At 30.6% G+C, this 16,356-nt stretch overlaps 2 protein-coding genes across 11 annotated transcripts in view; one reads left to right on the forward strand and one right to left on the reverse strand.

The window, feature by feature from the left end:
* Positions 1 to 16,356, reverse strand: part of LOC111618864 (mesoderm induction early response protein 1-like) — a 159,711-nt gene that overhangs the window by 46,948 nt on the left and 96,407 nt on the right. For all 10 annotated transcript variants that reach the window (XM_023360471.1, XM_023360474.1, XM_023360480.1 and 7 more), the window contains 5 exons: positions 11,703 to 11,772; positions 11,566 to 11,622; positions 3,767 to 3,864; positions 3,609 to 3,690; positions 3,428 to 3,522 (listed from right to left, as the gene is read on the reverse strand). In XM_023360471.1, the coding sequence (XP_023216239.1) occupies positions 3,428 to 3,522; positions 3,609 to 3,690; positions 3,767 to 3,864; positions 11,566 to 11,622; positions 11,703 to 11,772 (402 nt within the window). The remainder of the gene's footprint in view (positions 1 to 3,427; positions 3,523 to 3,608; positions 3,691 to 3,766; positions 3,865 to 11,565; positions 11,623 to 11,702; positions 11,773 to 16,356) is intronic.
* Positions 12,153 to 14,724, forward strand: LOC111618865. Its single transcript, XM_023360482.1, has 2 exons — positions 12,153 to 12,904; positions 13,455 to 14,724. The coding sequence occupies exons 1-2, from the start codon at positions 12,816 to 12,818 to the stop codon at positions 14,644 to 14,646; spliced, it is 1,281 nt and encodes a 426-aa protein (XP_023216250.1). The 5' UTR covers positions 12,153 to 12,815; the 3' UTR covers positions 14,647 to 14,724.

A 16,356-nucleotide genomic window follows, 5' to 3' on the forward strand; every position in this document is an offset into this window, starting at 1 on the left:
TACAACAGCTGCATGGTGAGCTGGTACATTGTCATGCAACAAACTGCAATAGTTTGATTCCATCACTTTTGCCAACCAACTTTGTACAAATTCCCTGACCCTCACATCCCTTACCGTATGGTACATTAACAAAATAAATCATCACTTGACTGACTACACACATACACTATTGTTTCTCCAACTTTTTAACTGGTTATTTTTTCTAATTAACAGTTATATATATTTTTTATACTCAATAAATTAATAAAAAATATACAAATTTAAACAGTTTTAAAATCTAAAAGTATTTTAAAATTTAAAATAACAATTGATATTGTTGTACGCTTGTGTATTTTGTGTGCTGTAATTTTGGGGAAATTTTGTGTATGTTTGAGTAAAATTTTGGATTCTGAAAATATTTTGCACACCCTTTTCATAAGTTGCATTGTACCACAATACTTCTTGCTGCCTGCAGACAGCTACATTTGGTCAGCCATACTGTCAGCAAGCAAAATCAACAAGGCAACAAAGGGAACAAATTCCTTAACTTTTTGAAAATTTTTAACAAATTCCCTGACTTTCCATGACTTTTCCAAACACTAATGACAATCCCTGATTTTCCCAGACTTTCCAGGTGCATCAAAACCTTGTATATACATTATATTCTTGCTTTCATCACAGTATCAATGAATCTTGTTTTCCTTTTGATTCTTTAAAAAAAATTTTTATGTATCTTTGTAGAGAGTTGTTCTTTCATATTTTACAGAAATATTTGTAAAGGTTAAAAATTTCTTTTAAATGATGAAAAAAGTAATTCTTAGTAGAATAATCTGTAACAAATTAAAGTGATATGAAAGAGACAATAATTATAATTCAAAGCAACATTGAAAGTAGATGAGAAATAATATTAATACAGTTATCCCTTCATTAATATGATTAATTAATTCCTCAATGCTACTCTGTGTATATCAAAATCGCATTAATCAAATCTCAACCAAACAATTACAACTAGTGTTGCAACAAATAGTATATTCGGCCTCAGGCTGAATACCAAATATTCGGCCAAACTATTTGGCTTGATTAACGCATGTACAAAAATTGGCGCGGAAACTGCATTATGGTAAGGATACTGCTCTCTATTAGCCCACTGTCACTATGCTTTGCCAATCGCGTTAATTCTTGGCAGTTGTAGCAGACAGACAAGAGTGTCATGGAAGTATGTGATAAATGATATCAAATGTGGATAACAATGAAATGACCTACACGTGTAAATAACGGAAAAAGAACAGAGAAGGACGGCGAAGTGAAATTTGAAAATAAATATGAAATTGAGTTGATAACATATTTGAACAAGTCAAGGCAGCTTATTGGCACGAAATTCACGGCCGTCAATGCCAAACAATTGTTGTCATAGACTTTGGAAAGCTAAATGCTTGTAATGAAAGTCACTTAGCGTGCACGGGCGAAAGCCTGGGGCCATTCGAGCTACCAAGCTGTCTCGAATCTATGAAATCATAACTGTGACTTATACCAAAGTCCTATCTGTCTCTTTTCTCCGTTATCACCAGGCTGAGTCACATAAAATGGAAAATCTATGACGGAAAAGTGACGAATCGAAAGTATTGTGAGCACATATTATGATGTATGCATAGGCATACATGGATTAGAGCAATAGAGGAAAGAGAAAGGGAAGAGCAAAGACGAGCGCTTAGAAACAAGGATAGGCAGGGTCAGACCCTCAGATGTGCGAGGATTCTCCAACGATAGGCGTGTACATGTACTGATCTTTGTAATTATAAATTGTGAATACATGTGACTAATATAATTTTCTTTTTAACATTAAATCTAAATACCAAAATGATTAATTTACTGTGTTTTTTTTATTTATTACTCCTGTTTTTAGGTATTCGGCCAAATACCGAATAGTAACCGAATATTCGTTACATCAATAATTGCAACCCCCTAAAACAAATTTTTGGTTCAAAATTTTGTTCAAAGATGACAAAATTTAATATTTTTATTTAAATTTTGTCATACATAAAAGAGTTTTCTATGATAAAAATAAGTGACTAATTTGAAAATAAAATGAAAACTTAGAGCTACATATCTTCATCAGACAAAATTATTCTTGATTCAGTTTGTTTCACTTAGTGCATGCAGATCACAATCATCATGTCAGTGATACACTAAGATATTTTGAAGTTCATGAGTTGTTATTCATTGATTTTTAACAATTTCATCCTGAAATTTCTCTTCAACAGCTTTTGCGCACCCCTTATGTTTTATGTCCTTTAGATTTCCTGAATGAAACTTTCAAAATCATCTTTGACATGTCTGACATTCATGTGCATCTTCCCCATACAGTATAAGTATTTTCTACTGTTTGTATAGCATTATATCTGTTACAAAATTTAAAAAGCATATATAATATGCACGATATTCCTTTTATCTGCATGCATTTTCAGTTTAATTTCAAAATATTCATATATATATTAGGTTTTTACATCAGAAGTAATAAAATAAATTACTAGTATTCAGGTGAAGGAACAATGGTTAAACTGCAACAATACTATTTAGGACTAGTTGCATGAGTTTTAATCTCAAGGTTAAATGTACTTTAATATGAAAAATTACCCATGACATGTTACACAAGTAATAAATCTTTGGGATAAACTGCCAGATAAATTAACAAGCCAATTTGGGCAATTAAAATTTATCCTGTATATCAGTGAAGAAACAAGATGAATGACTAGTTCCAATTCCAATGTGGATGATCCTTATTTAGATGATATTTATCCTAATTCTGACAAAATGGTTTTAGAAAGATGATATCCTATAATGCTACATAATAAAACCAGCCCAAAGCCAGTTTCAGCTAGTTGCACATTTCATAGATCACGCATGTAATCATAATAATTAAAGTGTTTTATTAATTTAATATAAACAAAACAAAAATAACTGAATGTAAGTTAAATGTATTATGGGTTTTCAGTGGTAGATTGGGCTGTAGGCAGTGACATTACAGATTCATTTGCTAAAATAAACTTTTATAATCATTTGAAAAAAATTTGTGAACATTTGCAAAATTTTCTGTAAAACACAGTGGAAAAGTTTTGAAGTAAAGGACATAAATAAAAATAAAGATAAATTTCCTGGGAAAAGTTGAGAAAAAGATGAAATTCAACGACACTGTGAATCAAAACACAAATATGTCTACGAAGGACTCAGACAAATATAATTCTGCTACAAACATAAAAACAAAATTTTCCTTTTATTTATAAAATACAGAGCTGAAAATATATTAGAATAATTTATTTTTGTTCATCATCCCTGTTTATAGAAAAACATTAGAATAACAGTCAGATTTTCTTAATAATACTTATTAGTTATTATAATTAATAATAAAAAAATAAAATTAAAAGATAAATGAGATTTTATTAATACTTACTTTATTATGTTGTATCATATGAAAATCTTTTCCATATGTTCGAAGACCATTCTCAAAGCTTCTGCATTCTTCTTCAGACCAAAGACTCATAGTATCTGATGTAACAAACATACATCATATTATAAGCTTGATTATTCATCAAAATAAATTATTTAATATACATTTATTTATTTATTCTAACCTGCAGGAGGCAGTGGTTGCATTCGTCTCCTCCTTAATGCTTCTTCCACATTGTGGCCACATTGAAGCAATAAATACAAAGCCTAAATATATTTATAAATATTAGAAGAATTATTAAAATTTTTTCAAATATAGATCAAATTTTACATCTGTTAATACCTGTTCATCATCTCTAATGTGACTACCAACAGGAATAGCATTAACACCTTGAGCACAACTAGAAAATGGCTGTTGGGCTTGACGTAAGTATTCCACAACTAAAGTAAAGTAATTACTTTCATTTTAAAAAAATATGAATGAATTAATATATGACTAGTTACTAACTTAAAATCTTAAATGTATAATTTTTGTTATTTTTGGTTAGTTTTATTCATTTATTTTTGATTACTTTCATTCTTAGATTAATTTTTAGTAGTATTTCAATATTTACATTTATGTATTAATNATGAATAGATTTTGTTTTATAGAACACACATTAAAATCATTATTTTGTTTTTAAACTTTTCTTCCAACTTTTAGGCATTTTTATGTAGGTTGGTAATGAGATTTTCTTAATAGTTAATTTATATGAGTATGTACTATTGAGAATCAAACATGTTCTTTCTAAAGTTATAGAATTATCCCACAAATATTGAAAAAAAGAAAGAATTATTAGTTTTAGCAAATTATTATTGTTTGGCAATATTTGCTATAGTTTAATCACTTTTTTAACTTTTAAACTGTCATCAATGATGTCTGCAAATGCATGCTCAACACTGACATAAGTGTATTTAATTTGTTTGTTTCAGCCATGATTATTTGAGATACTTTCATATCAGGTGAAAGTGATTTTCATTAAGGATATGATATAAACCATATGTTAGGCAAATTGTTAACACTGTATGTTTAAAAATCCATATAAAACAAAAATAAGTACCAGTTACCCTTTTATTAACCTTAATGCTGAATAGTGATTCCTCAAAGTCAATTTCTATTTAATTTATTTTCATGTTTAGGATCATTATTCATTCATTTTGGTTCACTGGTACATATTTGTTCTCTGGTTATGCTTAGTGCATCTATGGAAAAAACCATGCTTTTTTGAAATCAATATTTTCTCAACATAAATGCAATAAAAATATGTTGGTGTTGAGAATTTTGAAGAATACATATCATCTATATATATAAAATTGCTTGTCCTGACTGACTGAATGACTCACTGATTCATCATCGCCCAGAGCAAACCGCTGGACCTAAAGAGGTGAAATTTGGTGCAAAGTTAGGGTATGTCATGAAAACACACACTAAGAAGGGATTTTTCGAAATTCCCAAGTGGGGGGGAGAGGGAAAGCATTAAGGCTTAACCGGAATAATGGCTTCTACTGTACTATTTTAGATGCGATTTTTTGTTTTTATCTGCGTTGTAGTAGGGTATGCCATGAAAATGCACACTAAGAAGGGATTTTTCTAAATTCCCCTGCAGGGAGAGAAGGAGAGCATTAAGGCTTAACCGGAAGAACGGCTTCTACTGTACTATTTTAGATGCGATTTTTTGTTTTCAACTACGTTTAGTCTTCATTGAGTTCTTAGGTGTATTAAATTGATAACATTTCAGACATTGTTATAAATATTTTTATCTACTTCGATTTTTAAAATGTTCGAACCGTTTTAAATTTGAATTTGTTATTGCATATTCGTTCGATTATAGAATGATTGTAAACGTTTTAGAAAATTGATCAAATTGAAAATAGTTCATTTGATTCTCGGCAATTCTCTTCAGCGGTAGGTGTTATATAACAATTACTATGGTTATTGAAATATTGAATGTAAATGGGGTTTGCTTGCAAAACCTTTGCGGACGAAGTCACGGGTAACAGCTAGTTTAATAATAAATCTAATTTTAAACAAAAATTTACCAAAAGCTTCTCATAAATGATTATAAAATAATGCTATATAACATTAATTAATAATTTTGAAATTGAAGGTAAAATAGTCATTCATAATTTGACATTTTCTGCAGTCTTTATGAAGTTTTTAAAAATTCTTTCTACCCTGTGAGCACAAGAGGGTTTTTTTTCCATACCCATTATGGGTTTAGCCAGGCCCATAATGAAACAGATGGATGACGAATAATGGGACCCAATGTATATGAGACAGGCTGCCCAAGAAAAATTTCTAGGGTTACCTGCTCAGGTTTACAGAGCAATAGGCTGACATCTAACTATCTTGGCGATACAACTTGTTAAATTTTCTGTATGTTAATTTTTTAGCACTTAAGGACACACAACTGACAGATTAAAAACAATTTTAATAAATTTATATTACAATAAAAAAAAACTGTAGGATTGGTAAATTTAATATAGTGTCTAAATTGTTTAATCCTTTAATGTAGGCTTTTCTTGAAAGAAATGTGTCATAATGCAACATTTTGCTTCACAGAAACCATCCAAAAAAAAAAAAAAGCAGCTATATTTTATTCATGGATAATGTTATTAAAACATAATTGTTTTGAGTACTTACAATGAGGGTAAACAAGAAGGAGTTAATCAAAATCAATTTTGCCTTTTTTTTGCATCAGTACACAATAATTGAAACCAATTGTTGAATTCATGTATACAACTTATATACATTACATTTAAATATATTAATATGATGTATGTCAATATGCACAATAAATCTGCTTATAACTATATACAACTTAAACCAAATCCTTTTTCTACATCATCTATACATTACAACTGCAGTATTGATGGAGAAAAAATACAAAGATTTACAAAAAAAGAAATATTAAAATGGTTTGTTTACAGATTAAACTTATAGCAACAGATTGTAAATGTAATATAGTGACTTAAGAGATTATTAAAAAAAATTTAAAGAACACATTCAAGACAAACCAATATGAATGATATATATATATATATATATATAATACACTCCATCTTATCCTCTACATTCTTTGCATTTCAGTGTGTCAATAAACTCCATTCAGATTCTTTAATCACATATTTTTATAGCAATCTCTTACAAAACTATATTCTAATCTTTATCTACTGTTGTAAGTTTAGTCTGCAAACAAACTTTTCTAAAATTGATGATAACATTTGCATATTTGATATATGACTGTATACACTACAAAAAATAGGCTTATTCATTTTTTTAAAAACACTTTTGTTATCAAGACTGTATTATAATAAACTTTCAGAAAAAAAATATAACTTAAATAAATATAATCTAAACACACAGATTTGCTATTGTTTTTAAATAATTGTTTTCAAAAAATGAAAATTTTTTAAATATTTTTTCTTATGTTAAAAAACATAAGATAAAATATTAAAAAATTTTCATTCTAATTTTTAAAGTTAAATCATAAACCTTTTAGTATAAAACTTATCACTTTCAACTTATAACATATCCATAGATTTATATTAATATCTTATATTAATTTATTGCTTTCAGTATACATGTATTCAATGTAACTCTCTCTAGAACTTACTATTATATATACATTCATTTCCAAAAATTATGAATAACCATTAATTTAGCCTATATCTTAGTGGCTAGTGATCAGAATAGCATAAAATTTAGCATACAAGCAAAACATTGTATTCTTTATGCAACAAAATAATTGAAAAGTAAAAATTTCATCTAAATTATGTCAAACCAAAATTAACAAGAAAATGTACTAAACATTGTTGTAAATCTTTTTGTACAGAAAATCATTAATATGGCATGTGGTTACCTTCAGCAATTGCTGCACAGTGATTGCTCATACATTATCACATTGTTTATCAGTTCTACTGGGAGCAAAGTCCATTCTTGGTGGAGGCTGAGATGATCAGCTTGCATTCTTATAGCATCCCATGCATATTTCATATTTGGGTCCAGATATCTTGCTGCCATTCCACGAGACAAATACAAGGTCTGTTACAAAAATAACCGAACTTTTTCAAAATAAAAAAAATTAATAGTGCCATCTGTATGAAAATTCAAACACCAAGAGATATATTTGCCACTGATATTGTGTTTTTGTGTTTATTGTCATTTGGATTATTAGAGCCTGAGTTAACATAGCACCTAAAGTGACAGTAATTTTGAATATTGGTCAAGAATGAATTTCAAACAAAGACAATATTAAGTTTTGTTTTAAACTCAGCAAAATTTTTACCAAATGTATGAAAATAATTAATTGATGAAAAAGTATATGGTGATAATTATGATGATAATATCTATCTTGTATACATGTGTACTACTAGTTTAAATAATTTGCAATGAGTTGGAAAGACATTAATGACACTGATTGGGTAGGTTGTCCGGAGAACAAATCATCAAAGAAAACACTGAAGTGTATGAAGCAATCAAAATTCAACCAAAATCTTTAGTATGAATGATAGAAAATGACTGAGGTTATCTAAAGAAGCATTTTGACTGATCATTTGAAACTTCATTTATACACAATTTGCTCTTCATACATTGACTGATTTGTAAAAATTGCAAAGACGTCATTAAAACTGATTGTAAAGTCTCAAATTTCCTCAAATCCAGTAACAGTACTAGGATTTTTATTGTGGGAGAGCAAAAGTGGATATATATTGTTTTAGTGGGACAGGTGTTATCCGCATATTTTATCTTCACACAATTTTTTAAATTTAGCAATTAATTTTCAGTGACTTACAAACAGAAAAAAATTTAATGAGAATGTGTAATTACTTGGCAAACAATCAATCTATACTTAAGGAATCCTTCAATAATGATATAGGTAAACTTGAATTAATTACTACAGGGCAAGTAGACAGATGGGTAAAGAGATTTTAGGGTGGGCTGTATATCTTTGTCTTACTCTAGTACCATCCATGCTCAAATCAACTGTTACAAATGACATAGTGTAGTGTTTCATTGTATTTCCAATATAATATGGAAACAAATCATCAAAGTGCAGAATGAAAGTCACCAAAAGAAGAAGAAAAAAAAAAATACAGCACTAACTTGTGCAACTTTCCCGGCTGTTAAGAGATTTTATTACTATCATCATAAAGTATTGGGAATGGTTCATTTAAACTGCATGCATGCAAGAGGGTGCTGTCATCGTTTGGTATGACTTTCACTGACATCTAGCCACAATTCATATGTCATTGTTTGTTTTTGTTTGCAAATAAACATTTGTTTTGTGCATAAAGAATTTTTGGACCAGCAATTTTTCAAAATGTTGAGTGTAATTAAGCAATGAACATGCATTCAATTTTGCTTTTGCAAGAGAATTACTGCTAAAAAACATTAGAAAATGTTATAAAAAGCCTTTGTTGATGATAGTCTATCAAAATCAAGAGTTTGAGTGATACAAAATGTTCAAGGAAGGCAGAGAACACATCAAAGATGAACCACACTCTGGTAGACCATCCACTTCAACTAATAAATAACACATTGCTCAAGTCAGAGATTTGGTATTCAATAATTGTCGTTTAACAATTACAGACATTACTGAACATGTTCCAATATCATTGGATCTTGTCATGATAAAGATTCTTTAAAAGATTACTTAGGTTTGCAGCACATCACTTCTCTAGTCATCCCAAAAGCATTGAATTTTTTCCAAAAACAACAATGTGTTTGAGTGGCCAAAGAAAATCATTCTTAAAAGACATCCTTATGGGTGATGAAACAGATTTATGCTTCTGACACCAAAACAGCTCACAATCAAGTGAATGACACTTAAAAAGTAAAGCAAAACTGAAAAGACTGTCAAAGTCAATCAAATATCAAGTTCATATTGATCGTTTTCTTTTATTGTTGTGGTATTGTGCATCACAAATTCCTTCTTACTGGCCAAACTGTCAACAAAAAATATTATTTGAACATTTTACATTGTTAGCATAAAGCAATTTGTAGAAAATGACCTGATTTATGGCAAGAAAATTCATGGATTTTGCACCATGATAGTGCACCTGTTCACAATGCTCTTGTTGTTTGTGAACTTTTGGCCAAAAATTCAACAAATATAGTTCCACAAGCTCATATTTATCTGATATGACACTGTTTAAGTTTTTTCTTGACTAAAATTTCTGTTTCATGATCACCATTTTGAGACGATTTATGCCGTAAAACAAAATTTGGTGTGAGTCCCAAAGGAGTTCCATGAAAACGATTTTAAAAATGTTTTGAGAATTGGAAAAAATGTCGGCATAAGGGCATTGTAGTGGGAGAGGATTACTTTGAAAGAAACAAAATAAATTTTGATGAATAAATTCAAACTTTGCATTTTATTGATCATACTGTTTTTTAATCATACTGTTAATAAATAAATTCTGTGCGACACCATCTGTTATAAAAATTTTTAATGATAAAATCTTATATTTTTAATTATTAAAAAATGGATAAATGCTTAATTTTGAGGATAGAGGAGTTTTATAAAAAATTTTAAATGTTAATAACAAGTAAAATATTCATTAACTCCAATCCTCTCAAAATATGATATGTCCTCCCTTTTATCTCACCACCCTCTATATTTTTAACACCAAAATTTAATAGCATCAATGATGTCCCTTATACACAAACTACTATGCAAAAATCCATTTCTTAATCATCATCCCATTCTGAGATAAAAAATAAAACAGTCACCAACACATACATGTGCATGTGAAATTTTTTCCATTTTTTTTCTTTTTTTTTGTTTACTTTTTTGGTTTCAGGAGATCTCAAAACATGATTTGCAAAAAACTTGGAGGGTCAAATTTGAGTTGATTTCAATACTTTCCCTTGTTGTGTATACATAACAGCTGGAAAAGTAAAAGGCCATTGAAAGTGGCAACAATGCTCACTTATTCTTATTTGACTGGAATTATTCACAAGGAAATTGTTCCAGAGGGTCATACAGTCAGAGTGATTTCTACTTGATTATAATGAAGCATTTGTTATAAATTCATTGTTTGGCTTTAATATTGTAAACCTGGCAGCTGGGCTTTGTTGCATGACAAGCATATTGCCATAAGTTTCAACATTTGTTGCTAGAGGTCCACTTAAAAACTGTCATTATTCTTTCCTAAGACCAGAAAGTCATAACTGCTTGAGACCTATCCAGTTCTTGTTTTGATCTTGCTTATAACAGCTGCATGGTAAGCTGGTACATTGTCATGCAACAAAGTCCAACTGCCAGGTTTACAATTACATTCTATTGTATCTAGATGGAAAAAATTTTTGGTTAATAACAAATATTTTAATTTTAATTTTGTCATTCATAAAAAACAGTTTTCTATGATAAAAATGAGTGACTAATTTAAAATAAAATGAGTTGAAATTGCTAAATTTGCTGTATCATCAATATATAACATTGTATCATCAATATATAACAAATGTATATAACATTAAATGCCAATATACTAAAGACCTAAAATATATAACAGTTTTTTATTAGAAGAGAATCGACAAAAAATGAAATTCATTGATACTGTGATGAAAGCAAGTATTTAATGTATGTAATCATCAACTAACAAAAGTACATATAGTTTTAGAACCCTGTTTAATGTTTTCATAACTTGAACTTGTTTGAAAGCTNTATAAATTATTTATAAATACGTATGTCAAGTTATATTTTTATTACTACGTAAAATATATTTAAGAGTTTACGACCACTGTGCTGGGTAAGACGTTGTTGAAACAAAAAAGTTATGCATTCCATCACGTACATAAATAGTGTCGTAATTCGCAAAGTGCAAATCAGCAAATTCGTAAAATTTTTGTTTATTTTGAACAATCCAGATAATCGGAAATCCGGATAATGGAGGTTCTACTGTACATGTCTTTTATCTTTTATCATTGTAATTTAGTTGTGATAATGACATTATGTCATACTCAAATATTGAAATCAATTCAAATTAATAAAACATTGACGTTTTAACTATATAAATTTGTATGTGACATATGTGCAGTATATATGCATAAAACATAATATAGAAACAAATTTATCTCAGAGGATTTTCTTCATTTACCTTCTTGATCTGTCAATTTTGATGGATCCCAAAGCAATCTATCTTCATTTTCATAAGCTGTAAATAAAAAATTAAATACAATTTCAAATAAAATAAAAATAATATTTACAAATAGTAAAGAATAGAACATATTTTACCTGGAGCATCATCATATTTACAAAGACCTTCTGGTACCATAGCTTGATAATCAGAACCCACTTGTATTGTCTGAAAAAGTGTATTGTTTGTATATCATTTCAAAAATTAATTTCAAAATTTAAATTTTATATTATAAATCATGTCCAAAAGTATATATAATCAACATTTTACTACTTTTCAGAACTGTTAGAAATTTAAAAGAAATGCAAATGACTTCATTTGTATATGCAAATTACTTTATGCTGATTTTTGATAATTTCAAAATTATAGATCATTATATTAATAATTTGACAACAAATATATATGTGAGGGACAGGACATGATAAATTTTGATAGAAATTTCAATTTTCGTCTTTCAAAAAATTTTTCCATTTTATTACTGGAGAATGATTAGACCTCTCTCCAAAGTTGTTTCCTTTCCCAGGGAACTCATGAAATATGTCACTGGAAACTAATATAAAAAACTCCTGATTGATGAAAAAGATAAAGTGATTTGGAGATATAAAAAGGAGGGACTCAAGGAAAAGGGGTCGCTGAGAGTTTGTGAATGCATCAACAAGGTGCCCTGAAAAAAAAAGAGATGTATCATCATCGTCCAGGCTACCCGGAATTTCATATCCTATGTTTCTTTAATAACACCGTCAAACTCCCCAGATTAGATTCTCCAGTTCTCCATCGCTTCCTCAACCGCCATCCAAGAAAAGGAAATCCTCAACTGCTCTTGGATTCCATCCCAACCGAACGAACAACTGAAGTCAGCAATCTGAAAATCTGCACAATTATCAGTGCATCAAAGGTATCTATACCAACTCGCAGTTTCCTGTAAACTCTCTCTCTCTTGACTGCTATTCAATAGCAGGAAGCTATATCTTCTCTTTTTTGCTGAATTAAATCAGTTATTTTAGTTGTTAACCTTGTATCTGAGTAATTCATTTCCAATCCATATCTCAATCCTCCTCCATCCTGAATCTGATCACCCACTCACGTAAATTCTGAATTTGCGGCCATTCAGATTTCTGTGTATATCCTAGAAGACACAGTGGTGTCAGTCCTGACAAAGCTCTAAAGAGGTGCCGACCCTCTGGTCACATGTATATTTTGGCTTTAAAGCTATGAGGAAAGTAACAACAAACTTATTTAATGCATTGGCAAGGGTTGCTAAGGCTCATTGGGGCCTAAGCACAAATGCTTTAGCCACAATATACAGTGGAACCCCGGTTAACGAACGTAATCCGTTCCACGAGTCCGTTCGTTAACCGAATTGTTCGTTAACCGAAGCAATTTTTTCCATAGAAATTAATGCAAATACAATTAATCCGTTCTAGCCGTCAGTATTTTTTGTAATTTTATTTGTAAAATGGGGTTTCTTTAATGAAAATATAGGAAAACGCGCTCACAAACAGTCGATCAAGGTTAAATTTTCGGAAAAAAGAAAAAATTTGACGGGTATAAAAACATCACATACGATCGTCAAAGTTCTAAAATGACAGATAGCAGGAACAATAGGCTAAATTATGAGCGAAAGGCTTATAGGTTTATCAACAATCTCTTATCAGAGTCGACGAATAGGTGTCAAATAAACGCTTCGGAACAAACCTTTCTCGTGACCTGATCTGGTTTCGGTTTTCACCTGGAGACAAAGAAGAAAACAATCGGGAAGCGAGGAATGGGACGCAGGACTAATCGTAAGGTGAGATTCAAGGAAGAAATACTATAAAAACCCCGAATCTCAAGGTCAAAACNGCCACAATATATGAAGGGGCATTTATCCCCAAGATAACGTATGCTGCTGGGGTGTGGTATGCGGCAGCACAGAAGGTTGTAATTAAGAAACAAGTACGGAGTGCGCAAAGGATGGCTCTGTTGAGGTTGACAAGAAGCTTTAGAACGGTGTCAACAGATGCGTTACTAGTAATTGCTGGAACGCCACCCATAGACCTGGTGTTAAAGGAGAAGGCAAATTGTTATAGGTGGAGAAGAGGATTACCTCTGATACTAGATGACCAGATGGAAAGTATGGAATACGAGACAAAACCAAAGGCTACAATGCTACCCAAGTTATATCATAGAATGGCCATAATGACAGCAGCAGAAGGGGAAAGTAGTGAAATAAACATTTATACGGACGGGTCGAAGGTTGAAGACCGAGTAGGAGCTTCCTTCTTGGTCGAAAAAGAGGATAAAATTATACATTACGAGCAGTTCCGGTTGGATAACCGCTGCTCGGTTTACCAGGCGGAATTATTGGCTTTGTTACAAGCAGTAAAATGGTGTGCCAGTAGTCAAAACTTAAGCTCTATAATAATAAATACAGATAGCAGGGCGGCCCTGCAAACATTGCAACAATTTACAGATACAAACCAAATGGCTCTAGAGATGAAGACCCTAATAAGGGTAAATCATTTACAGATTAAGTTCAGATGGGTTAAGGCCCATAGTGGCATTAGAGGAAATGAAAGAGCAGACGAGTTAGCTAAGGAAGCTACACAGCTAGAAGAGATTACGTACAGTAAAATCCCAATATCATATGTAAAAAGGAGATTAAGACAAAGTACAGTAGAAATATGGCAAGAAGAATGGAGTAATGGGAGGAATGGTAGACATACTTTTTGGTTGCTTCCCAGTGTTGAAGAACGGACTAGAGAACTTAGATGGCTAACACCAAACTTCTATTTAACTCAGCTTCTGACGAATCACTGCAATACGAAAGATTATCTCAAAAGAATCAATAAAGTGCAGGATACCTTATGTGTGTGCGGAAACGGGATGCATAGTCTGGAGCATCTTCTGGAAGAGTGCAGTAAGTACGAACAGGAACGTCTGCAATTTCAGCTGCAAGCGAAAGACGTCATTCATACAAGTGAGATAGACCTTTATATGTGCCTCAGACACAGGGACTTAGTGCGGGAATTGCAGAACTTCACGCGGAGAATATTGTCGTGAAAGGGATACGAGTTGTATCCTGGTATTGTAATCAAGTGTACTAGGTTTAAGGCAAGAGCCTTTTGTATATATTTGTTATTTTATTTTGTTTATTGTTATAATTGTACAAGATATACAAGATAAATTGAATAAAGAAAAGTCTCCCTTGTTATATGGATAGTGGGACAAGGGTGATGCTGATCCCCATTGGGGAAATGATGATTACCAAAATAAAAAAAAAAAAAAAAAATGTATATTTTGGCTATCCCGAAAGTATAGATATAGATAATAAAATAGAATTGTAATATTTCAAGCACAAGAAACTTAAAATTACAAAAATAGTAATAAATAATGCCAAGTAACACTTTAACTTGGTTGTCAAGTAATAATTTAAATATTGAATCAAAACTTTCCAAAATGCCACATGGAAGAATTTAGTACAAAGAAATTGCAAGAATATGGAAATTAAAAACAGAAGGCTGTTGTGTCAAGGAAATTGCTGTTTTAATGAACAGATTTACTCCTGAAATTTATACTTTCCAAACATTGATCAGGAAGATCCAAAATCACATCTCAAAGGGATGATAATCAAATTCAAAGAGTTCAAATATTTGTTAACCCTAAATGTTTTTCAAGATCATCCTGTCTCTGGATCCAAATATATACAAACCCCACTATTGCTTAATTTCAGATATAGAAAGGAAACAAAACTGTCTTATTATTTTATATTGAAAGCTAGTTGTAACAATATTTATTACATACATATTCATATATCAAGTCTATTTGCAAAGAAAACTTAACACATGCAATAAAATAAAAATGTACACCAATGAAAGTTTGAGAACAGAGTCTTATAATAGTCAGAACCACTATTGATAATTTATCAAAATAGTGAAAAATTTTGCTATTTGAACTATTTTGCTATGGGGCTTTTGTGTTCTATAACACCAAATCTGAATCTGATACAGACACAGATATGTAAGTTTGGACAGATAATTTGATACTAAAAATTAAATGTAGCTAAATAAATAAATAAAATACTTTCTTACTGGAACTACACTATAAATAAAAATCAAAACCTTTAAACAATCCAACAATCCTGCTTGCTGCCTTTGCCAAGCAGCAGAATATCGAGGTCTTTTGGGATCAGGCGTCAATCTTACGAAAAACCCAGTCCTTAAGGCCACTTTTAACAAAAAATTTTTTTTTCAATTTTTGGAATGTTTTTTAAGTCCCCAAATTTTTTCAAAACTTTTTGCCCGCGCAAAAAAATTTTATTGCGATTTTAATGAGCCTTTGATAAGGCTCAATTAAGCCTTAATTGTTTTTTAATGGGAGTTTTTTTATCAAATTTATTTCATGGTTCTTAAGTTGTAGCACACAGATTTGACTTCGATAAAGTTATTTAAAGCTGCTTTCTGATGTAAAAAATGACCTCCAAAAGTTTTTTAAATTTTTTATTTAATCGATTTTTTTTATATTAATTTAATTAATTAGGGGGTAGGAAATCGCAATAAAATTTTTAATTTTTTAAAAATATTTAAAAATTATAGTGTCAGTCATAGTCACCCTACTTTAAACCCTTGTCCTCCCAAGACGTATATGAGAATGCCACGGGAAATGGGACTCCAGCTGTGTTCAAGGTCATCCAGCTGTGTAAACAATGACTCATCAGTGTTAAATTTCACAGAAAGGCGAGACAAAGGAAAATAAAATTTGAAGCTTTTTCTT

This window comes from Centruroides sculpturatus, unplaced genomic scaffold (genome assembly GCF_000671375.1).
Source record: "Centruroides sculpturatus isolate CEXI.00-Female unplaced genomic scaffold, Cexi_2.0 scaffold149, whole genome shotgun sequence".
In the NCBI taxonomy this organism is placed as follows: Eukaryota; Metazoa; Arthropoda; class Arachnida; order Scorpiones; family Buthidae; genus Centruroides; species Centruroides sculpturatus.

What these genes read in the sequence shown, in the direction of transcription:
- LOC111618865 (XM_023360482.1), top strand. Translation starts at nt 12,816, where the DNA reads ATGAGGAAAGTAACAACAAACTTATTTAATGCATTGGCAAGGGTTGCT.